At 42.0% G+C, this 24,774-nt stretch overlaps 1 protein-coding gene across 1 annotated transcript in view; it reads right to left on the bottom strand.

Annotated features, from left to right (window-relative positions):
• LRIG3 (leucine rich repeats and immunoglobulin like domains 3) overlaps positions 1-24,774 on the bottom strand; it is a 54,947-nt gene that overhangs the window by 3,101 nt on the left and 27,072 nt on the right. Inside the window, exons 4-16 of the mRNA XM_081022307.1 lie at positions 18,038-18,172; positions 17,391-17,534; positions 16,331-16,474; positions 15,932-16,075; positions 15,387-15,530; positions 14,511-14,591; positions 12,701-12,772; positions 11,298-11,369; positions 8,650-8,813; positions 4,228-4,548; positions 2,860-3,141; positions 1,565-2,017; positions 1,187-1,351 (exon numbers count right to left, since the gene is read on the bottom strand). Coding sequence (XP_080878433.1) covers positions 1,187-1,351; positions 1,565-2,017; positions 2,860-3,141; positions 4,228-4,548; positions 8,650-8,813; positions 11,298-11,369; positions 12,701-12,772; positions 14,511-14,591; positions 15,387-15,530; positions 15,932-16,075; positions 16,331-16,474; positions 17,391-17,534; positions 18,038-18,172 — 2,321 coding nt within the window. The remainder of the gene's footprint in view (positions 1-1,186; positions 1,352-1,564; positions 2,018-2,859; positions 3,142-4,227; positions 4,549-8,649; positions 8,814-11,297; positions 11,370-12,700; positions 12,773-14,510; positions 14,592-15,386; positions 15,531-15,931; positions 16,076-16,330; positions 16,475-17,390; positions 17,535-18,037; positions 18,173-24,774) is intronic.

Here is a 24,774-nt window from a genome sequence, read left to right as displayed (position 1 = left end):
CAGGGTCACTGTGATAATGTTCCTTGTCAAGTTAGGTGCACTTATTCTGGCACAAGATTTCCTCAACAGCGAGAGCTAGAACAAGGGTGTGGAATCTGTGGCCCACAAGCTGTTGTCCCATCATCTCTGATCATTAGTTGAGGCTGATGGGAGTTGCAAGATTATTATTATTATTATTATTTACAGTAATACCTCTGTGAACGTCCGCCTTGTCTAGCGTCCATTCCAGTGAATGTCCGCAGCAAACCCGGATGTACCAGAATGGGTTACTTCCGGGTTTGCCGCTCGTGCATGTGCAGAAGCTCTAAATTGCGCTTCGCGCATGCGCAGAAGCGCAAACCACTCCATGCGTGAGCGCAGATGTGGCGCTTTGCCCTGCGTCCTTTTTGGCTAGCAGCCAGGGCTCCGGAACGGATCCCGGCTGCAAAACAAGGTACGACTGTATTGTTTATACCCTGCCCATCTGGCTGGGTTTCCCTGGCCACACTGGGCAGCTCCCAACCGAATATTAAAAACATGATAAAGCATTAAACATTAAAAAACTTCCCTACACAGGGTTGCCTTCAGATGCCCCTGGGGAGCCACAGTCTCCCCACCTCTGATCTAGAGCGTTAAGTAGGGCACAAAATATGGCTGCCACACCAAGTCCTTCTGTTGCATCTCACAGAAAGAACCAGTGGATACAGACTTTGCCTTCTGAATATGGAAGACTTGGGAAAGTACTAACTTGGAAAAAAGCACCTCTGCTTGATGCTGGGGAATGGGGTAAAACTGAACTTATCCTGTCAAGACAGAAAGGTCTCAGCTGACTCTCTTGCTGAAAAAGCTTGGTAGCATTCGGATCACTACTGTATTGATGTCCTTGGCCAGTGGTTGAAAAGTTTGGCTCCAGGTGGAAAATAAAATGAAATAAAATGCACAAGAAAAATCTCCAAGCCATTTCCTGGAAGCACTCCCCAGCAGGATAAAAACTTATGAATTTGCATCTGTATACACCGATGATCTACTACTGAATGTTAAAAGGTGGCAAGTGTTTTGATATTCCAATACCCTTTAAGGGACCATAGCCATTAGTTGACAATTTTCTCATCAACAGAGTTGAAGAAGGTACCCTCCATGAATTAAGGACAATAGTGATTGGATCTCTAGCTTTCGGATGGTACAATTCAACATTTTGAATGCTTACCACCGCTGTCTCTTTGTTGTAAGAAATATCCTCCCATGGATGAGGATGAAGATACAAAATGATGTTGACTTCCATTCTCCAATGACCCATATCCATCTTGCCTTTCAGCTAGAGTTCCCTGGGATGACAGATAGCTTGGAATATCAGCAGGCAGATTTGTCTCATCTGCGATTTAAGCAAACACACAGAGCTATCAGCATCGAGATTCTTTGCCACATTTTAAGGCTAATGAGCAACAGAGGGATGTATTTGAAAAGCTATTCGCTCTTCTGAATCGGAGTCAAGAGACACAAATAAGCCTGGAAGAAAAACCTCTGTAGGTTAACCACAAACATATTTCAGCTCTGCTCTTCCGGTGCCAAGTTTCAGTTTACACACCTGTGTTTGTGATGCTGCAATCTTCATTTCTCCTTCTTGTGTGGTATATGATGACCACCCACACGAGGGAAGTGCCCACCACGCAGCACACCACAGCTATGATCACAACGCCCACAGTGGCCCATCCATCATCGTCCAAAGACGGGGCAGCGTTCTGAGGAGAGTCACAGGTTGGCGTGGGAATTACGCTGAGGCGGATGTTGCCTCTCTCTGTCCCAAGAGTATTAGACATTTCACATGTGTACTTCCCAGCGTCTTCAAAGTCTGTGTCCACAATGATGAGCAACTGGTTTCCTGCTGCAAAGAAATGCCTCTCCGTCACCTTCAGAGTGCTGTCGTCTTTGGTCCAGTTAAGCCGAGGAGGGGGGCTACCACCAGCGATGCACTGCAAGACGGCCGTTTCCCCTTTCGTCACCGTCCGGTCCAGCAAAGGCCTCAAAAACGAGGGCGTTTCTGAAGGAAAGGGGGGAGCAGCAAATATATGAATGTTACCAAGAATGAATCTTTATTTGCGTCAGCCATCAGCAATAAAACAACAATATGATATACAAAGAATAGAAAGAAAAAGTCAATTGTATAAAATACATTTTAAGGTTTTGAATCAATAGTCAAATAGTGGATCTTATTCTGATTGCCCCAGCTAAAAACCTTGCAACCTTTGCTGTCACCTGCTCATCTTGATCTGCCAAGAGAAAGGACACTGTGGCAGTGGTTGGTTGACCCAGAATGGACAATAAAAGAGGGGTGATAATCTCATTCCTCAAGTCTTTATAAAGAGTGCAAGCCAGAAGGGCATGTGCCACTGATTTGGTACTGCCATCTCTGCAAGGACATAAGCGTTTTTTGTGTGGAATCTGTTGGAATCGTCCCTCAAGTACAGCCAAGGGCAATACATTCAATCTTGAGAGAGTAAAAACGTGTCTATATTTTAGAATTGCTAGGTTATGCAGATAGGGTGTCAGAGAGTTGAAATGGGAAGGTGGAAAATAGTCATACAATGGGCAAAATTTCCTTATAGTGGCCAGGTTGTTCTGACGCTCGATATCATTTAGGTGCTGACAAATTAGACTGTTTGCTTTACTAAAACCCAAAGTGAGGAGCTGTTGTGGTGATAAACCACAAGAGTGAAGTTTTTGATAGACAATTTTAGTCCAAGCGCTCTTGTGACAATCTTGCAGCACTAGGGATATTTGAGTCCAAGTCCAAAAATATCTCTAAAGCTTTAATCATGTTATCAGCAAGCAAAGACAAAGGGGCACCCCCAGTGTTCAGTTGGCAATCACATTTTATCTCACCTAACACTGTTAATGTTGCATTAGCAGAGATGCTCCCAGCAGTGTTCTGAGCTGTGCAGCTGTAGACACCAGTATCTTCGATTTTGACATCCACTATAAAGAAGACATCGTCCTCAGGCATCACATGCATGCGTCTCTTACGTGCTGCGGGAAAGTCAGTGCCGCCATCTTTCTGCCAAGCGATCTGGGGCACCGGGTGGCCAACTGCAGCACATTCCAGTCGTGCCATCGCCCCTGCACGGATGGTGAGGTCCATGGGCATCTTGGTAAATGAAGGAAGCACTACAAAAAACACAAAAGATGCAAAAAGATACAAGTGAGTCTTCTTATTAGACAGTATACAGACCACAGTTTTCAGTACGCCCATACAATGTAAGTGGAATCGGTGTCGCCATCGATTCATGGACAATTGTTTCCCCTGCTCTCTACCAGCTCAGCTGGGTCTAGATTTTTTAATGCCCAACTCCGAAGGAAACATCTGCAAGCTGCTTTTGAAATAAGGACTGATTTCAGCGAAGCACATACAGGGCAATCATTTCCTCATCCCCAGCACTAGCAGCATAACATTACAAAGTGGCTGCTTGCTATGCTATCAATTCCGTTGCTGATTCTCTAGTTTATTTGGGGATAGATGAACCTGTCAATATCAGTTTCTCTCGGTGTGCCTTGTTTCTTCATCAGATTTTTTTTTATAAAAAAATTGTCTGCATGAAAATCTGTATGCAATTCCTGCTGATATGCACATTTTGCATTCATACTGTGATTTGAGAAAGGCACCACCAAATTTGTAAATGTGCATATTTTGAATGATTGCTGCCTCCTGGTTTACACATTAATTCTGGGAGTGTGAGTTGTGTGAATTTCTTTCCCATAATACTGTATTTCATTTTACTTGAATATTTGACTGAATGGTCTCTTTAACTGGGTGTATCTTGGATGGCAATTCTTTGAATCTTTGATGAACCAAATGCAGTCTACTTTATATAAATAATTTCTAAAGACTCAAATGAGGTTTAACAGGTTGTGACGTACACAACTCGGGAAAACATATATATGAATTAATCTTATTTTAGACAGACCGTATTCACTCACATTTCACTCCAAGGTTAATTCTGGGACAACTTTGTTAGATATAACCTACTGAATCCCAGATATATATATATATATATATATATATATATATATATATATATGTATATGGTTTTGGTACATTCAAATATAACGTGCTTTCACATTTGTTCCCCGTGTGTCCAGAGAAGGCAGCCAACAGCATCTCAACTTCCAGTATCCAAATATTTTGGGTGATGCCTTTTGGATTACATATCATATGATTTTTTTTTAATATACAGGTAATCTCAAGATACTTACTGTTCACTGTGAGTTTAGCTTTGACAGAGTAGGATGAGCCAAAGTGATTTGAAATAACACACTGATATTTCCCCTCGTTGCTGAATTCCACATTGCGCAGCCTAAGAATGGTGGTATATTCCATCACTTCGCCGCCCTGTGCCCTGAGATGTGCGTAATTCTCCATTTCAGCATCATGCAGCAATTCATTGTCCTTCTTCCAAGCAAAAGTCATCGGGGAATCGCTGCTGCTGGCGGCTGAACATATAAAACTTAAATTGGAACCTTTGATTGCTGACTGAGTTTCAGGCTGTACAGTTATCTGTGGCTTCGGAAAATCATCTGTGAATATAAGAGCAAAGGGGGGTGGGGAACAAATTGCAATAAGCTCATGTGATTTCTTGTCGGAGACGAAAGTGAGAGACCAGACCAGACCTTTAATTATAGGTTTGGAAGAATCAAGTACTTAAAAGAGATATTATGCAGATTTCCAATCAGCAGTCTAAATCATGGATGGCGAACCTTTGACTCCAACTCCCATCATCCCTGACCATTTGCTACGGTGGCTGGGGCCTGATGGGAGTTGCAATCCAACATCATCTGCAGGGCCACAGGGTCCCCCATCCCTGTTCTAAATTGTACTCTTGAGGGAGGTTCTTTTACCAATAGCTGGGGAAGCAGGTGACGCTAAACCACTGAGCCTCTTGGGCTTGCCAGTCGGAAGGTTGGCAGTCGAATCCCCGCGACAAGGTGAGCTCCTGTTGCTCTGTCCCAGCTTCTGCCAACCTAGCAGTTCAAAAGCATACCAGTGCAAGTAGATAAATAGGTACCACTGTGGTGAGAAGATAAATGGCGTTTCCGTGTGCTCTAGCTTCTGTCACGGTGTTCCGTTGCGCCAGAAGCGGTTTAGTCATGCTGGCCACATGACCCAGAAAGCTGTCTGCAGACAAATGCTGGCCAACAGCATCTGGTGGAACACTAGTACTCCATCTCAGGTCTACAGAGTAACTTTGCATTTACTTGAGTTCATCTCAGAAACTGTGTCCATCAAAGGCACCATCCTTTCCCAAATAAGGAAGCATCACACATACACAAATGGATCCTCTGTTTCTTGTCTACAGAAAGAGGACGTTGCTGGATTGGCTGAGGCAAGCAAGCCCAGGCCTCCCATTCCCTCTGATGTTTGGCCATGCTGCTTTCGCATGTGGTTGGGGGTAGGTGGGGCTAAGAGAAGATAAACAGGGCTCTACTGAATCCCATCGGGAAATTGTTGTACTCTGAAAACTATAACGTTTTGACCAATCAACTAATGTTTAACATTTCACTCATGAAGCAGAAGTACATTCCAACTGCAATTCTCTATGCATTTATCTGGCAGCTGAGTCCTACTGAACTCAACAGAGCTTGTTTCTAAATAGCCTAAGATTGTGCTGCCAGTTTCCACCGCTTGTCAGCTATTGGCTTTGCCACTGTCAAGGGAGTAAGAGGTGGCATGTTAAAAATCAGGTTCCTGGCCTGGTGTAAAAATTCATTGCTTATAATCGCAGCAACTTCCATATTGCCTTTTCACCTTTTGGGTTGTGCAGCTTTGGCCCAGGGAATACCAGCTGACAACTTCTATTGCATAATCATATGATGATCATACACAACAATGGATCAGCAAGATTATTTTATATTTTAAATCTCATTTTCACCTTCTTCTTTTTTTGAAAAAATTGCCTTTAGGTCTAAAATTTATCATCTTTTGATAGCTGGGAGAAGTACAAATTACATCAATTTCGAATTATAAGGACAAAGGAACTGGTAAGCACACAATTTCATTTTGTTAAAATGCCCCGTTTCTGTTTCCTCGTCTTCTTTTCTTCCCAGAACTTTAACCTGGCATGTTGAATTAGCTTCTAAAACCACATACACACAGAGAGAGTTGTTTTCATTAAATTTAGAAAGGCATGTGGTATTTTTCTCCTGCTGAGCAATCATTTTAATGAATGCAAGGATGAATATTTAAATTACTGTCATTCAGCTGCAAGATCTGAGAATTAAGGAGCACAATTCTTCTTGACTGAAAATATATCTTTAAGCAACATTTCCCACTGAAACATTAACGTGATAACTAGGCTATGGAGATCAAAAAGTGTTTATTCAATTCAATTAATTTGTTTAGTCCATTAAAGAAACCAAATTTTTGTCCAGTTCTTGGTATATGCTGCAAAGAAAGTTTAATTCAAACAGTAACTCTCTCAATTAGACATGACGGATTTATTTTAAAAGTTATTAAGAAGCCGTATTGCAAAGATGCTATAGCATATATATTTGCAATGTACTGCATTTCGGTGCTTCCCAGCTGAATACTTGTAACATTGGTTCAGCTGAAAGCATGTCTCTTTCTTGTAGAAGTGATTTTTTTGTGGCTTAATTTCCCATCTCTAATAATGGGGTCAATTATGCTTTTGGACCTACAGTTTCATTAGTTATATTTTACAGCTCTTCAGAACAAGCCATGGTAGGTTTTTCTTTTTACAAAAGCTGCATTTCTGCTGCCCGTTATGCATTCATAAATCATTTTCTTTTAATGCCAGTGTTAACTGTGTACAAAACTCCAGCCCAAGTTTGCTTAGGGCCACCAACTATGGCCATTAACTGTGGCTATGAAAGAACACTTTTGACAGTGGTTCAATGAGCAGCACATTCATGAGCAGCACAAAAATAACAGAAATCCTAGACCTGAACCTCCCTGCTATTCAGCACTGGTGTGTTTTTCACTGTAAGAAAGATAAACCAGAGTTAACCCCTCAAAAATCCACAATGTATGTCAGATTGTTTGCTCTTTCTGGTCAGTTCCCGTTACCACAGGCTCCCTGCTTCTTTAAAACATGCTCACATTTCATTGGCTGTCAGGGCTGGACAACCTCCCTCCCTTCCATTGTGAACCGAGAGATGCAAAGATATTCTCACTGTGAGTAAGGTGATGCAGCTGCCCTCCAATAGGGTCTAATGAGGAAAGTGCTCACATCATTAGGGCTGGGTGATATATCATCCAAAATCACTTTGAAGTCCATATTAGGATATCCGTTTCATAATTTTTGACCTGGCGATATATCGCGAATCATGATGCGTGTGCTATGCCAAAAACGTAACTTGAGAAAAACCATAAAGACAGCCAATGTCCCCACATAAAGGTAAAGGGACCCCTGACCATTAGGTCCAGTCGTGACAGACTCTGGGGTTGCGGCGCTCATCTCGCTTTATTGGCTAAGGGAGCTGGCGTTTACCTTCCCACCAGAGCAGTACCTATTTATCTACTTGCACTTTGACATGCTTTTGAACTGCTAGGTTGGCAGGAGAAGGGATCAAGCAGGAGAAGGGATCAAGCAACGGGAGCTCACCCCGTCGCGGGGATTCGAACCGCCGACCTTCTGATCGGCAAGTCCTAGGCTCTGTGGTTTAACCCACAGCGCCACCCGCATAATTCCATCCTTATTTGGGACACTGTGCTATATCAGTATATTGTGAAGTTTAGCTGGTGATATATCAACAATGCTGAAAACCAGATACTGCCCAGCCCTACACATCGTTTTGTGGTCCAATCTCTTTCTACTCTCTTAGAAATTAAACTATGCCCAAACAAAATTGATTGTGGAAAAGACATTGGAATTCCCTAATTTTGGGGGTGGTGGGTGGAATAATTTTGCTGAGTTGCAAACACAGAAAAGTGAGTCTGTGAGAAAATATTTCCCTAAAGACCATGAGCTCAATAGAACTTCCTGGGCAGCTGCTAACATGCTGGTCAAAATAGAACGGATGCCTTTGTCCCACCTCTGACTCTTCTCTTAAGGAGGTGGGAGCCAGGAATGCTGGAGCTTTGCTAGAGCTCTCAAATGTTCTTAGATGTAGGAGTGCACAAAGGCCATAAAAATGAAATATTGTGCTTAAAGATGACTATGTGGATTTTGTATGTTAACAAAACTCCTGAAGAACATCTTAACGAAGAACACTTAATGAAGGTGCTATTCATATTATACATATTCCTGCATTTTTGCATTTAAGAAAACTAAGCATGCATCTGTCTAAACATTTCACAGAATGCCAAAATATTTAGAACAATGCTTACCTAAGTGGCATTCACATTTTAAGCCTAGCAGCATATATGCATTTTCCACCACAAACCACTGAGCCTTCTTTTGTACACAATATGCAACTATGCAGTACACAAAACTTAATCCTAAACTGTCGTTCCCCATCTGAAATAAAACCACAAACTTGAAATATCTGCAGTGCAGAGCTCATGAACAGTGGAGGGGGGGTGGGGAAGAGTATTTTAAACAAATAAACAAAACTATTAACCCTCACAGTTCAGGTAATAAAGCTAAAGCTGTTTAAATCTGCCCTGAAACAACCATCTAGACGGCAATGAAAAAGGATTACAAAAAACAACAACCTTACCACACACAAAATCTTCTAGGCTGACAGCAAGCACATTCCTCCCTTTTAGTATCTGAGGATGGGCACAAGTGGCATTGACGAAAGCCTGGAAATTGTTGTCCATCAGCCATTCCGGTAGCCATTTCAGCTGGCAGTCGCACAAAAGGCTAGACGTGTTTAGGTACCTATAAAACGAAACAGGAGCGGATTCCATTCATAGGAAGCAGAACTTCACAGCTTCCAGAGCAGGAAAGCAGTATTAAATCAAACCCGAAGATAAGTTAAGCACCAAAACTGATGACAAAAAATCAACGGCGTTGCACTGATTTATTTACTTCGTTTGCAGCCTGGCCGGTCTCAACATCTCAGGGAAGGTTCATGGAAAGGTGAGAATCATGGGCTATGAGGTGTACATGTGTTGGAGAGAACATATTACAGGCTTCTTGCTCATTCTGGTCTAACACATACATAAGATCTGTGTGTGGCAGTGTGTACAAGTGTCCTGCCTCACTCCTAACCTACCCAGATGTACTACAAAGCCAGCACAGAAGGATTAACTTTTTATACAAATATAGGAAGCTGCCTTATACAGAATCAGACCATTGGTCCATCTAGTTTGTATACACCTGTATACCCGAAGAAGCGTCTCCACCCCCATCGTTCAGCCCGGACACTGAGGTCCAGCTCCGAGGGCCTTCTGGCAGTTCCCTCATTGCGAGAAGTGAGGTTACAGGGAACCAGACAGAGGGCCTTTTCGGTAGTGGCACCCGCCCTGTGGAACGCCCTTCCATCAGATGTCAAGGAAGTAAGCAGCTATCTTATTTTTAAAAGACATCTGAAAGCAGCCCTGTTTAGGGAAGTTTTTAATATTTAATGCTGTATTGTTTTTAACACTCGATTGGGAGCTGCCCAGAGTGGCTGGGGAAACTCAGCCAGATGGGCGGGGTATAAATAATAAATTATTGTTGTTGTTGTTGTTGTTGATTGTCCACACTGAATAGCAGTAGCTCCCCAGGGTTTCAGACAGATGCTAGGGACTGAACCCGGAATCTTCTGCATGCAAGGCAGATATTTTATAGCCCTTTCCCTATACTTAGAGGAGAATGAGGGGGACAGAAACAAAACCTTCCCCTACCTTACGTCACTGAGCTAAATCCTGTGCTGGCTCCCTGGTATCAGAACCAGGGTGGTGGAGGAGGAAATTACTTAAAGAAGCAGAGCCCATCATGATTAAGGGTTTGGTTTTGTGTTACGTACATGCAGCTGAACAGGTAAGTGTCTAATATAGTCAGTGCCGGATTTATGTATAAGCTAAACAAGCTATAGCTTAGGGCCCCACTCTCTTGGGGCCCCCCCAAAAAAAAATTAAAGAGAAAAAAACCTGGATGTACATTTCCAAAATATAAGATAAAAAACAAATAAAACAAAACCTACATATAGCAACAGTGTTTTTGTTGTGTAGGCTCCTATGATGTAAGTAATGGGCCCCGTCTGCTAGCCTGTTCCCTAAAATATCACTGGTTTGTTCCTTTCTATATACAGGGTGCCTACATTCTGCATGTGCAAATGGCTTTAGATACTTATTAGGTCCATAAATTGGGACGCGGGTGGCGCTGTGGGTTAAACCACAGAGCCTATGACTTGCCAATCAGAAGGTCGGCGGTTCGAATCCGCCCAACGGGGTGAGCTCCTGTTGCTCTGTCCTTGCTCCTGCCAACCTAGCAGTTCGAAAGCACGTCAAAGTGCAAGTAGATAAATAGGAACCGCTCCAGCGGGAAGGTAAACAGCGTTTCCATGCGCTGCTCTGGTTTGCCAGAAGCAGCTTGGTCATGCTGGCCACATGACCCGGAAGCTGTACGCCAGCTCCCTCGGCCAATAAAGCGAGATGAGCACTGCAAACCGAGAGTCGGCCACGACTGGACCTAATGGTCAGGGGTCCTTTACCCTTTACCTAGGTCCATAAATTGGCATATAGCATATATTCAACACAAAAAACTGGCAATTTGTTGTTGACAAAGGACAGCTGGACATATACAGGGCCCCATTACCTTCAGTAGCCAAGGGCCTCATCAAACCTAAATCCAGCCCTGGGTATAGTTCAGGGTGGCCTTTGCTACTAGGTGGGGAAAGAATTTCTGTCTTTTTATAGGACCAAAGCAGAGTATTATTACTTGTTGAGCACGAACTTCTAGAATTATCCTTGCCTTAGCTGTATACCTCAAAATACGTACAGTGGTACCTTGGAAGCCAAACGGAACCCGTTCCGGAAGTCCGCTCAACTTCCAAAAAGTTCGGAAACCAAGGCACAGCTTCTGATTAGCCGCAGGAGCTTCCTGCAGCCAATCAGAAGCCACACTGGATGTTCGGGTTCCAAAAGAACATTCGCAAACAGGAACACTCACTTCCGGGTTTGCGGAGTTTGTGAGCCAAAACTTTTGAGTCGCAAGGCATTCCAGAACCAAGGTATGACTGTTATTTCCTTTTTCAGATCCACAGCACCTTTTTTCTTAACTGTGCCCTATGTTGTTCAACAATGACATGAGAAAGTTGCTAAAGGTACTGCTTTTCAAAATAAATGCATCGTCATTACTACCAATGTCCATTGCTATGATTATCTGATATATTCAAACATAACGCACGTCTCATTGGGGCAAACTAGAGACACTTACAATTCTTTAAGTTTCTTCATTTGTGAAAACGTGTTTCCTTGAATTGACATGATGGCATTGTTACTTAGATCTCTGCGGGTGGAAACAAAAGGAAAAGGCAAAATGTAGGATCAAAAGGCAAACAAAGTCAAAGCAAATTCTCACATTCTGCTAAAATAAAACATGAAAAAGAAGCACCTTGTACCATATAAGTACCACTACACAGAGGCTCATTTAAAAGATAATATATCATAGAATTGTAGAGTTCGAAGGGACCGTGGGGATCATCTCATTCAAGCCCTGCAGTATAGGAATCTTTCACCCAATGTGGGGCTCAACCCCATTGGGTCTCATGTTGTACCAGCTGAGCTACCCCAGTTGTATGATTTGACTATATTTCCTAGATACAATGCCATTTGGCAGGGGAATGCCATCTACAGACCCTATGCTGCAACACAGAAAGTCGTCTCACACTCAAACCATCTCTAACTCAGTCTACACTGATAGGCAGCTCCCCTGGGTTTCAGAGAAGGCTTTCTTCTCAGCCCTTATTGGAGATTGAAACTGGGATTGCAATTGGGAACTTGGGTGTGCAAAGCTGTTCCTTTGGAGGAAGAACTGTGAGGGGAGAGACTCCATCAGGCAATGCCTCTTTCCACCTGCCTTGCCCCACCCTCCGGTCCAGGGTCTCCTCATAAGGAAGCTGTTCCTGGAGGAAGAACTGTGAGGGGAGAGACTCCATCAGGCAAGGCCTCTTTCCACCTGCCTTGCCCCACCCTCCGGTCCAGGGTCTCCTCATAAGGAAGCTGTTCCTGGAGGAAGAACTGTGAGGGGAGAGACTCCATCAGGCAAGGCCTCTTTCCACCTGCCTTGCCCCACCCTCCGGTCCAGGGTCTCCTCATAAGGAAGCTGTTCCTGGAGGAAGAACTGTGAGCGGAGAGACTCCAATAGGCAAGGCCTCTTTCCACCTGCCTTGCTCTACCCTCTGCTTCTTAATGTGTATTGTATTTTTTGATGTACTGTGGCTTGCTGTTGTTTTATTGATTATAGTTTAGATATTATTGTAACTGTTGAGTGGATTTCTGTTTAACTTTTCTATGTTGATATTATTATTTTATACTATTCTAATGATTGTTGAATGTTACTTTTTTGATAGAGGTTGACTATTTTAAAGTTATGTTTTATTATCACATTTTTGTATTGCATTAGATTGTTATAAGATGTACATTTTTTGTTCTTCAGCTTGTAAACCGCCTTGAGTATTGTAAGATAGAAATTAAAAATGATGATGATGATGATGATGATGATGATGAAAGCAGGAGCTCTACCACTGACCTATATGCCCCCTTTGAAGGTTATCATTGAGTTGGCATCATTGCATATTTTAAAAATTGTCTAGTTCAATGTGATTTTCAACTACTTACAGGTGTTCAAGTGCATCCAGACCAGAAAACGCTTTCTTAGTAATTGACCTAATCCGGTTTCCTTGGAGTAGCCTGGAAATATAAAACACTTAACATGTAACAGATGAAAATGAAATAGATGCATGATTTTTGGAACCGTTAGGAGAGACTTGATAATTGCTTTTAAGGCATGTTTTACTGCACTGTGTCTACCTACCTCTCAACACTTTCCTCGCCTAAATATATACATGTATTCTGCTTCAGTTACTGGAGAGATGAAGGCATGTTCAAAGTCTTTTAATGTATATAATTTGGTGAAGCTTTTCTTTTCTTTTTTTTTTTTTGACAAGGGCTGTCAGCCAATTTATTTCTACATCTGTGCATTGTGAAGAAAATCTTTGCATTCTAACAGAGCCATTGCCTCTGAATGCCGGATTGCCCTGCCAAACATCTGCCCTTGTCTGCCTTATGTAGCTTTCCACTAACATGACTGCCTCTAATTTCTACTCTGAAGAATCTTGGTGAAAGCTATAAGGACTGATTGCATGACACCATGCATGCAGTTAAGATAATCCAAAGTCTTTTCAACCGAAGAGTATTTGGAAACTTTTTTTGTAATTAATGAAAAGAGAGATGTACTGAAAAGAGGGACACGGGTGGCACTGTGGGTTAAACCACAGAGCCGAGGACCTGCCGATCAGAAGGTCAGCGGTTTGAATCCTTGCGATGGGGCGAGCTCCCGTTGCTCGGTCCCTGCTCCTGCCAACCTAGCAGTTTGAAAGCACGTTAAAGTGTAAGTAGATAAACAGGTACTGCTCCGGTGGGAAGGTAAACGGCATTTCCGTGCACTGCTCTGGTTCACCAGAAGCGGCTTAGTCATGCTGGCCACGTGACCCGGAAGCTGTATGCCGGCTCCCTCGGCCACTAAAGCGAGATGAGCGCTGCAACCCCAGAGTTGGCCACGACCGGACCTAATGGTCAGGGGTCCCTTTACCTTTACCTTACTGAAGAGAAGCACATCAAGGAAGGCCGGGTTAAATTAAGGTGACTCCAAAGAGCAAATCAAGAAAAAATCCTGGTGTTTCTGGACTTTTGCTCCAAGGTTTCATAGGATGTGTTAATTCCCACTCTGCCTGCCTCCACTTTAGCTAATTTCGTCTTTCCTGATTACCCTTCTCCCTCCAACTATAAGCTAAATAAAGCAGATTAATATGAGAATCAAGCTTCTGCTAGCTTTGCACTGTTGCAGCTCAGACCTCAGCAGAGAGGGCTGTGTCAGTGAAGTAGAGTGGTACCCCGGAAGTTGACCGGAATCCGTTCCGGAAGTCTGTTCAACTTCCAGAACCTTTGGAAACCAAGGCATAGTTTCTGATTGGCTGCAGTAAGCTCCTGCAGCCAATCAGAAGCCATGGAAGTTGTGTCAGCTGTTTGGGTTCCAAAGAACATTTGCAAACCGGAATGCTCACTTCTGGGTTTGCAGCGTTCGCGAGCCAAAACCTTCAACTCGCAAGGTGTTTGGGATCCAAGGTATGACTGTAAATGTTAACGTACAGCCAAGCACCCTAGTGGCCAAATCCACCTTACAGATGACTTCCAGCTTCCCTCAACCACTAGCTTCCCTCAACCACTAGCTTCCCTCAACCACTAGCAATACTAGCAATCTTTTCTTTCCCATCCTTCCTGCCTAGTCCTTCTTTAATCTTTACTTTTGCCTCCATTGCCTCTCTCTAATGTGCGAAAGCGGAAAGAGATCTGGAAGGACAATAGCAGATGGGGTGGAATGGGGAATACAGAATCTGCATTTGAAGATAAAGCAGTAAGTTGTACTTACAGCCACCTAAGTTTGTCAAGTCCAGAAAAGGCGCCATTCATATCTTCAATTGTCCAGGAGATTTCATTGTTTTTAAGATCCCTGTTGAAAGAAATAGATAAGTCAGATCCAGGGTCTTCAAAGTGTACAAGTAAGTTTAAATCACAAAAGCAATTGATTCCTAGAAGGAAGCACATTGGGAACCCAGCGGCATGTTCACCCCTAGCCTAAATGTTTTACCCAACTGGAAACCCAGGAAATTGGTTACTCTTTCCACACACAGTGCTTAGAAGCACCCTCTTAAAAGTCGTTTTCAAAAGCAGCAGCTGCATGTCATAAAATCAGCAAAGTAAAGCAGCCCTCCTATGTCATGATTTTACTTTTTGTTCAACTGATTTTTATTTTTTTCACGCCTGTTGTGAGGAATTATTCTAAAATGTGAAGTATATATACAGTGGTACCTCGGGTTACATACGCTTCAGGTTACATACGCTTCAGGTTACAGACTCCACTAACCCAGAAATAGTGCTTCAGGTTAAGAACTTTGCTTCAGGATGAGAACAGAAATCGTGCTCTGGCAGCGCGGCGGCAGCAGGAGGCCCCATTAGCTAAAGTGGTGCTTCAGGTTAAGAACAGTTTCAGGTTAAGAACGGACCTCCGGAACGAATTAAGTTCTTAACCCAAGGTACCACTGTGTGTGTGTGTGTGTGTGTGTGTGTGTGAAATAAAATTGAAACAGTTAAAGTAGCTTCAACAGTTGTTGTCAATGCATATCAATGGCAGCAGAGACAAAACCTTCCTTGTATCAAGATGTATTCATTGTTTAGAATTCCTTCACATTCATCTACACTAAGATAGTCTTGGTATTGTAGAGAAAAACCCTACTATGAAACTTACAAAGTCTGCAAACTCGATAGTCCTCGGAAGGCACAATCGGCAATGTAGCTCACTCTGTTGTTCCCAACATTCAGCCTCACAAGTAGGCTTAAACCAACAAAGCTTGAATCCTCTAGCCGGGTTAAATGATTATCAGTTAAGTCCCTGCAAGTTTGAGAGGAGGAGAAACGTTTGCTTTAATCAGAATTAATAAGGAACCCAAACCCAATTCACAATTCGTCCCCTGATTAAGTTCAGCCTGATTATTTTTGATATAAGCTTGCACATTATTTTTCATTACACAGAAAATAGCAGAATGGGCTTCCTTATTTAAAAAATTACAGTAACGAAAGACCAAACATAACTTTTACGAAGGGGGGGGGGACGCAGTTGGCTTCAGCTCCTCACAACAAAATATCATTGCATTAACTAACACACAAACAGCTGTTGCCACCTTTAGAAATCTTGTTACAAAAAAATTCACAGCTCACTGGTAAGCTGTTCATGCTTTGGCTTGTACCCTGCTCTTAAAAATGGAAGGGTTTAAACACAAAACTACTACTCACAGCTCACTGAGTTTTTGGCAAAACTCCCAGGCATCAGGGCTGATTCTGCTGATAGCATTTTGGCTAAGATGGAGCTGCTGCAACATCAGCAACCCATAAAGCCAGCCTTTGGTAATCTCTGTTAGGTTGTTATGATCCAGCTGCCTGTACACACACACATACATACATAGAAACAGAAAAAGGGGGGGAAAGACCTCAAGTTTCATATGAAAACTTAAAAATCAATACATAACAAGAAGAAATTAAGGCTCTTCCTACTGGAAACAGAAGCCAGAAAGTTTTACAAGTTGGTGGGTTGTACATTTATATATTGTTAGCATCGCAGTTACTCAAAATAAGCAATGTACTAAGGGATTCAAAAATGGTTATTTTTTGAAGACTATGGAAGCGTATACTTACAGGATTTCCATGCTACTTAATCCCCAGAAAGCTCCATCCATGAGCCTAGCTAGCCCATTTCTTTGTATTCTTAAAGATTTCAAAGAAGGAAGTCCTTGAAACGTAAGCCCATCTATTTTTTTAATTTTGTTACGGTTCATTTCTCTGAGGGGAAAAAAAAAGAGATCCAAGTTAACTAAAATAAGCTCAGACTTCCCAGCATATATATATATATATATATATATATATATATACACACTGAGGTCCAGCACCGAGGGCCTTCTGGCAGTTCCCTCACTGCGAGAAGCCAAGTTACAGGGAACCAGGCAGAGGGCCTTCTCGGTAGTGGCACCCACCCTGTGGAACGCCCTCCTACCAGATGTCAAAGAGAACAACAACTACCAGACTTTTAGAAGACATCTGAAGGCAGCCCTGTTTAGGGAAGCTTTTAATGTTTGATGTATTACAATATTTTAATATTTTTTTGGAAGCTGCCCTGAGTGGCTGGGGAAGCCCAGCCAGATGGGCGGGGTATAAATAATAAATTATTTATATATATATATATATATATATATATATATATATATATATATTCTGGGCTGCTCCTCTCTTGGTACAATCAGAACGTCAAAGTGTGGCCCCACAAATTGTTGATTACGTATGTTGCTTGTAGCGAGATGGAACACTAACAAATAAACGCCAGATCTTCCTGATGTACCAGGATAAAATTGTGAGCTGCAACAGTAGGGGCATTACTCAGGGCAAAGCAAGCAGATCATATCAATATGAAACCTTAGGACAGGGATGGTGGAAACTGTGATCTCCATTGTGTTGTTGGTCTACAGGTCTCAACATCTCTGACAACTGGCCACACTGACTGCAGCTGATGGGAGCTGGTGTCTAGCAACATCTGGAGCACAACCAGTTCCTCATCCTCGGTTTAAAACATGAATGCATCATGAGAACTATGCCTCTGTTCTATCTAAAGCTTTTGTGCCTTTATGTGGTTACTACTGAGGTTGATGCTCAACCGCTGCCAGAAGCCTGCAAGACTAATTTAAAACAGTTGGGCTGTACTTACAGATGCTGGAGATGAGGGAGTTTAAACATCTTCTGTGGGATGGCTGAAATTCGGTTCCTGTTCAGCTTTAATACTTGAAGTGTGCTAGACAGGTTGTCAAAAGTGCCTGGTTCCATGGAGATTATTCGATTATTATTAATGTGGCTGTGGAAACAATGACAGTTAGCAGCTATGGAAATTGTAGCCGATTTCGTACCAAGACCTCATTACCGACTATGTGGTAACTGCTAATCCTAACTTAAGAACTTAATAATCGCTTTAAAATCTACCCCACCTCTGTCAACCTCCAATCGGTGGTTAAGGGGAACTTTGAATGGAAACATACGTTTTGCCTTCAGCCAAAGTCTATGGTACCTAGCAGACAGGAAATAACCAGCACTGATCCAATGGCAAATAGAATTTAAATTCTCAAAATAATATTTCAATGACTGAAAGATATTCTGTCCTTCCACTCATAGAAGGGACCATTAGATTTAACCCAATGTCTTTATAGGACTATTATTATTATTTTTAAAATCACACATACTGAAAGGGCTGCTTTTACTTTAGTCTACTACTTTAACTATGCTTATCAGACAGTAAATTAATATACGATTTTAGAACTCAAGATGTAATGAAAGCCTTGTCTTAAATAAAGTTAAACTTACATGTACTTGAGCATCAGAGAAGGAAATGACTCCGCCTTAAGCACAGAAATATTGTTGTTGCTCAAGTCCAAAGTTTCTAGAGACTGGAATGGTTTCAGGTCTTCAGGCAAGATGTCTGTAATCTTGTTACTTGTCCTAAATTAAAATTTGCATGTCAAATTTAAGGCAGTTTCCAGACAAGTAATGAAATGATTGTACTTCCCAAGAACTTAAGGAAAAATAAAAAGTTTGGCAGAATGAAAGTAGCAATCCTATATTCATGCACCTGGCCGTAAGTCCCACTGAACTCCACGGAGCTTATTTCTGACCAGACATGGAGAAAACTGCAATGTCAGAGCCACACATAAAAGCAAAACAACATAAAGATTATGGAGGGTTGGTGGAGTCTCTGGGGCAGGGGGATGCAGGGGAAAATGAATGGAGGGGAAGTCTCAACATTTCCAACCCCCTCCCCCCAAAAAAAATCACATACAAGGAACCATGAGCAAAAGAGGCGTAGCACACAAAAAGAGAAGAAGAGGGAAGGCAACTATTAAGATGCAAAAAGCTCTGAACACATGGAAAAGCCAGAGAAAAATGATAAAGACGTGACAGAACAGAGCAGCTAGTCAGATGGATGAGACTGAGCAATGTGCAACGAACAAAACATGGGGAGGAAATCAAGGAGAGGAGGACAAACAAAACATGAACGTCTTTGGAATTAAGAAATTTATAATTAATACCACCAGGAAAAGAACAAAAAAAGGAAGAGGTGATTATAATGTGAGACAGGAGAACAAGTTAAGAAGCAGAATTCAGGAGCCAAAGAAGGGGAACACTGTGAACTTGGGAGCCAAAGAAGAAAAACATCCAAAACCTGAACACAACAAGAATAAGGCCTTCCATGTACACATCTAATAACAGGGTATGTGATCATTGCAACTTTGCTGTTCTGCTACAGTGTTCATTGGCATCGTATCTGAAATTAAAATTTAGTTCTTTTGAGGAAACAAATTATTCATAATGACTATTTCTTATTGTGCTGAACTGACTCTCCCAAAGGAAGCAAATAAATTGTAGAGCTGACCCAGGAGGTATCAGGCACTAGGTCAGGCACAGTGTCAAACATGCTGCTCTTATTCTGTCAAGAGCACAATTTAAAATAACCACAAGCAAAGCTCTCTTCTCCTCAGCTATCAACCCAAGAAAAGGGCCACCAGTCGCCCGCTCTGAACAAAATTAGAACAATTTGATCTCATGTTTGTGTGTAGGATAGGGTGCCACCAGCAAAAGAGATACCATGTGCCATGCTTAGAGGAATAGAAGGTGCTTTAAAGTTTTCATAAAGACTGCATCGTTTCATCCTTCCACATAATTCCAGGATGTTTTTCTGCATTCAGGATCCAACAACAACCCTCTGAAAATTCTTGCCCAAATAGGAGAAGGTCACATAACAGCAGATATAGAACAGATGGGGGGAAATGGAAACACGGCTATTCCATTGCCTCTGGCTTACCCTCAACAACAGCCAGTTCCATCCTACTTCCATTCCAACTGGTCCTCATAAGAACTGTGTCTTCAAAAACTGGTACCCGAGTTTGCTACCAACCCTTCCATACATACATACATTCCTTTGGATGTCAAGCCTGAAAGCAGCAGGGATGATCTTACTATTGATCTTGGAAGCTACTCTGGGAGCCTTTTCAGCTAAAGAATGAGGGTAAAAATGCTTGAGATCAATAAATAATTGGCAATCCTTGTTGAGATGCCTGCCAGAAGACACTTCCAGGTTTGAGGGAGGACTAGGCAAAGAGCTTTTTGCTGGGCCTTCTCCTATATCAGGCACAAGGAGTTCGTGGCCCTTCAGCCTCAGTCAGCATCACCAATGCCCAGGCATGATGCGAGATGGAGTCCAACAAACATTTGGAAGGCCGCAGAGATTCCTCGCTCCTATCCTTCATAGATAAGATTGTTGGGCTTCTGAGGCAAGATGCCACGAGCTGCCTCTTTTAAATGCCTTCAGTACTCTGGAGCAATGCAGGAGCCCTCTGGTAAATTCAAAATGGTGGTTCAGAGCCCTAGCTGCCTATAGCAAGAAACCCAAAGCAGGCATTGTTGCTGGTGACCCAGTTGCTGGGCACTGGGTTACTAGAAGTTGCTGGAAGCTGCCAAGTGCTGATGCCAGGCCCGTCAGGCTACTTTATGGGGCAGATTAGAAAATATGAAAGGGCAGAGACGTAATGTGGTTTATCATGTTTTAAATCTAAGCAGAGGGAGAAGCTGGCTTGCCCACCTCAATTCTGCTAAAATTATACCATTTGAGGGTACTCTGAGCACATCAATGGGACTGTTCCTTCAAAATAAGTTGTTTCTATTTAAAACAGGATGTCTGGCAACTGAGGTACCCATATAAGCACTTAAGGGAAGTTAGAGGCTGAGATTAATCACCACTCATTAAAACCAAGAAATTGGCTAAAAAGAGAAGCCAGAAGTTGTGGATTAACTAGCCCTCACACCAGATGTGTTAAAAAGAAGTGATATTTTGTTACACCTCAGACATTGTTCTCACTCAGCATCAAATTTCAGCCCTTGGCCTGTCGAGTCTAGGCTCTTTAAATTTAACTCTTAGATGCAAGGTCTTATTTAAATCTTTTTTTTAAAAAACCCCCAACGGATGAGCCATGCGGCAGATTTATGAGTGAGCAAGACAAAGGTAGATAACAAGTTTAAGAGGCTTTAGTTTAGATGTTAGTGTTCATAAGGTAATTACTAATAAGGTACTAAAAACTGCCAATTACTTGAGTGACAAATAAAATTTTCCTTGCAGTAAAACTGTGCTTCAGCCTAAGCCAGCAATTTCCTGAACTGCACGCCTCCTAAATTGCAGTGTGAAAGTATTCAGTTAGGGAGAGCGTACACACTGCAGTCTTTGTGTCACCATTGCTTCATAAAAGAGAAATTTCTTACAACTGGCTGGATAATAGCCCCCCCCCCCCTTCATGAATTTCAGCTGTTCCTAATGGATCTGAATAATCTCACCTTCAGATCAGATGTTAACTAACTGGCAAATTACTCCAAGGCAGCCTCCTTTACAGATAAGGCTTGCTGGAGCTTTATTGTGGGAATGCGGGAAGAGAAAGAACATTCGTTTGTTAACTAACAGCGGGCAAGACATTAGTAGTTTAATTACATCTCAATATAGTTCAAAGGCAGAGTAAGTAATTAAACCACACTAAATTTTTGGTACTGGTTATCTGAAAGATGCACTTGAAGATAAAGCTCTCTCATCTCTGCACTGAGTGTTACACTGTCTTAAAGAACATCATACCTTCAGTCAGAGGTCCTCAATCTTTCTAGGCCCACTGGCCCACATGGAGTTTTGAGAGCAGGTCACAGGCAAAAACCCCTTTGCTCCCTTCTGTTCTCCCTCCCCACAACAGGCAAACTATCTGCCCCCCCTTTTTTCCATGGGGTCTGAATAAAAGTCAAATCCAGAAAAATGAAACTGGATTTTAGTAAATTCACGTAATTCTATATCCTCCCCTCCAAAAAAAGCCATAAAATTAAAACTTATACAGTGGTACCTCAGGTTACATACGCTTCAGGTTACATATGCTTCAGGTTACAGACTCCGCTAACCCAGAAATAGTACCTCGGGTTAAGAACTTTGCTTCAGGATGAGAACAGAAATTGTGCTCTGGCAGCGCAGCGGCAGTGGGAGGCCCCATTAGCTAGAGTGGTGCTTCAGGTTAAGAACAGTTTCAGGTTAAGAACGGACCTCCAGAACGAATTAAGTTCTTAACCCAAGGCACCACTGTACTGGTAGACTGCACCATTAAAAAATGTGAGTAAATCACAAATCTAAAGCTTGCCAGAACCACAAAAACACTGATCCAATGCAGAGATCCATATGTGTCATCATGATTTATTTATTTATTTTGCAAAGGATTACAACAAAACCTCCAATGAATTACACAACACATCTGCGGACACAGAGGTAACCTATAATTTGATGACAGTTTTCAGGGGATCCCCTGAAAAAATGAGGAAAATTCAAGCTCTCACATAAACTAACCTGAGTTAAATTAGATTTGAATGTCTCTTATTAGCAGGAACACCAACAAAACTTTGAAGTTTCCTCAGACCTCGAATATTTCCTTACATATAACAAGTATGTAAGAGCGCTGTCATGCTGCAGTTTGCAAAAGTGTCGACAGGTGGCGCTACAAACTACAGGGGACAACAAACTGGGCTGTCAGCACTGTTGAGCCATCGCAGCAGAATCAGAGAATGAAGAAGCAGCTTGAGGTACAAGGACAAGACTATCAGGACAGGGCAGCTTCCCAGCAACCACTGTGCTCTGCTACTGTCTGTCTCACACTGATGACGCCTGTTAGTGGGCATCCTATGAAGGGACAGGGTGGTTTGATTGAGCTGTAGGTAGGGGGTTGGAAATTGTGAATGGAACAAGCACAGATACCGCTCTTGGGGCTCCCAGTATCTACACCTGTCTTTCTCTGCCTTGAGTCCTCCAATGCTGTTGGGCTACAACTGCCATCACCTCTAAACTAGCAGAACTAGTGGTCAGGGATGATGTGATCTGTGGTCCAACAACATTAAGGACCGAGGGCTGAGAAAGGCTGGTCTATACTGAATATAGCTGGGAAACCGGGGGCATCAACTGAAGTCAACTTGGTGAGTGCAAAGGAAGAGGAACCTGAATGACAGACACAAATCCCCAGACACTCTGATTTAATTGTATACATTTTGTTTCAAAATTAGCATTATATCTGAAACAGAAGAATGTGCCAATCATGGCTATAAATCACATCAAAGCTCAGAAAGATTATCAACAGTTGTGACCATTTACAGGATGTCTATCAATACCTTGAGCTTGTAGAGAGGAAAATAATGATTTGCCTAACATACTATAAATAAAACAAATAAACAAATTAAAACATCATTTAAATCAGGGTTGGGCAAGCTGAAGTCCAAGGTCATATGTGGCCCTCTGTATTGTTTTATGAAGCAGAAAGGACAGAAAAAAACTTCATGAAAGATGGGTGGCAAAAAACAGAATATATACTTAAAAGCAAAACTAAAACCACACAACTATTATGAATGTGCTGATGGTTACTGTATCCTTAATGTGAGCTGATAATTTATCAGTAGCAGTATTCAGATATTATTTCTTTTCCTTTATTTTTAATAATATTATTTTTCTTCATTAAATTTGCAAATAATATATATTTATATATTTATATGTATGTATGTGTGTGTGTGTGTGTGTGTGTGTGTATATATATATATATATATATATATATATAATTTAACAGAGTAGGGACAGAACAGGGTATTCACTCATTTCAAGCTGTACTAGTAAAATCTGCAGTTGTTGTAGTTGGTCCTAACAGGTTACTCACACTTTTTGATAAAGATCAACTCCCTTCTTATTGCATTACATTTTGCTTGGCAGGCATTCAGATTTGATGTCAGACCATTTGTGGCTCTACCTTTGCATCTTATTGAGAGAGGCAGTGTTGTATATTTTTAACTACTGATTTTATTTATACTTGGATTTTTGTTTAGGCCAACTTATTTTTAACTTCTGACTTTTACTGATAATTTTAATGTATCCTTTTTTGTTTCTAATGTATATTTTTGTTCTACTTTTTGTTTAATGTATATTATTTTTGTTCTAAAGCTTAGAGATTTCAACAATTAAACAATGTGTATATATGTTTTTTTAAAAAAAAACCCTTAAAAGTAAAGTCGTATCTTGGAAGTCAAACGGAATCCATTCCAGAAGTCAGTTTGACTTCCAAAGCATTTGGAAACCAAATCGTGGCTTTTGATTGGCTGCAAGAAGCTCCTGCAGCCAATCAGAAGTCACGGAAGCCCCTTCGGAAGTTCAGATTCCAAAAACCTGAACAGTCACTTCCGGGTTTACTGCGATTGGAAGCTAAAACATTCGAGAACTAAGCTGTTTGAAAACCAAGGTACAACTGTACAGTGATTAAAGAAATAGAAATTCCAAGGTCCAATAATCTATTTGGTTTAGGACAGCCTTTCTCAACCTGTGGGTCCCCAGATGTTGTGGAACTACAACTCCCATCACCCCTAGCTAGCAAGGCCAGAGCTCAGGGATGATGGGAGTTGTAGTCCAACAACATCTGGGGGCCCGCAGGTTGAAAACCACTGGTTTAGGCCATTGAACATCTTCTATCGGATTGTTTCTCTTGGCAGAGGACTCTCACTATTGTGCAAACAACTAATTTCACATCTTTCACCTCCACTTCTCTTAAACGCCAAACGGCCCTAGCCCTTTGACAAGGAGGACTCCAAGCATGGCTGGATCTCTTTGTGCCCGGAGAAGGGAAGCAGCAGAAGAAGCAAGAGAAAATGTCAAGAGAGACTGCTGCTGTCTCCTTTCTCATCCAAATCATAAGAGAATCATAGAATGAATTGTAGAGTTGGAAGGGACCCCAAGGGCCATCTAGTCCAACCACCTGCAATGCAGGAATATTCAGTGTCCTACACAGGGATCGAACCTGTAACCTTGGTGTTATCAGCACCACTCTCTAACCAACTGAGCCATCTCTCGGACTCTCTTCCAGGGCTTCTATGTTTCATCTGCCTAAGTCCAGAGAACTGCAGAAACTATAAAGTGGACCCCAGCTATATTTTTTGCCTCCACCAACTTCAGCACAAATGAGAGATGCTCAAATGATATAAAGAGGAATCCTGGTGGACCAGAT

This window comes from Podarcis pityusensis (genome assembly GCF_964106645.2).
Source record: "Podarcis pityusensis genome assembly, chromosome: 10".
Classification (NCBI taxonomy): domain Eukaryota; kingdom Metazoa; phylum Chordata; class Lepidosauria; order Squamata; family Lacertidae; genus Podarcis; species Podarcis pityusensis.
The sequence above is the reverse complement of the archived record's forward strand: the minus strand, read 5'-3'. Positions and strand labels throughout refer to the sequence as shown.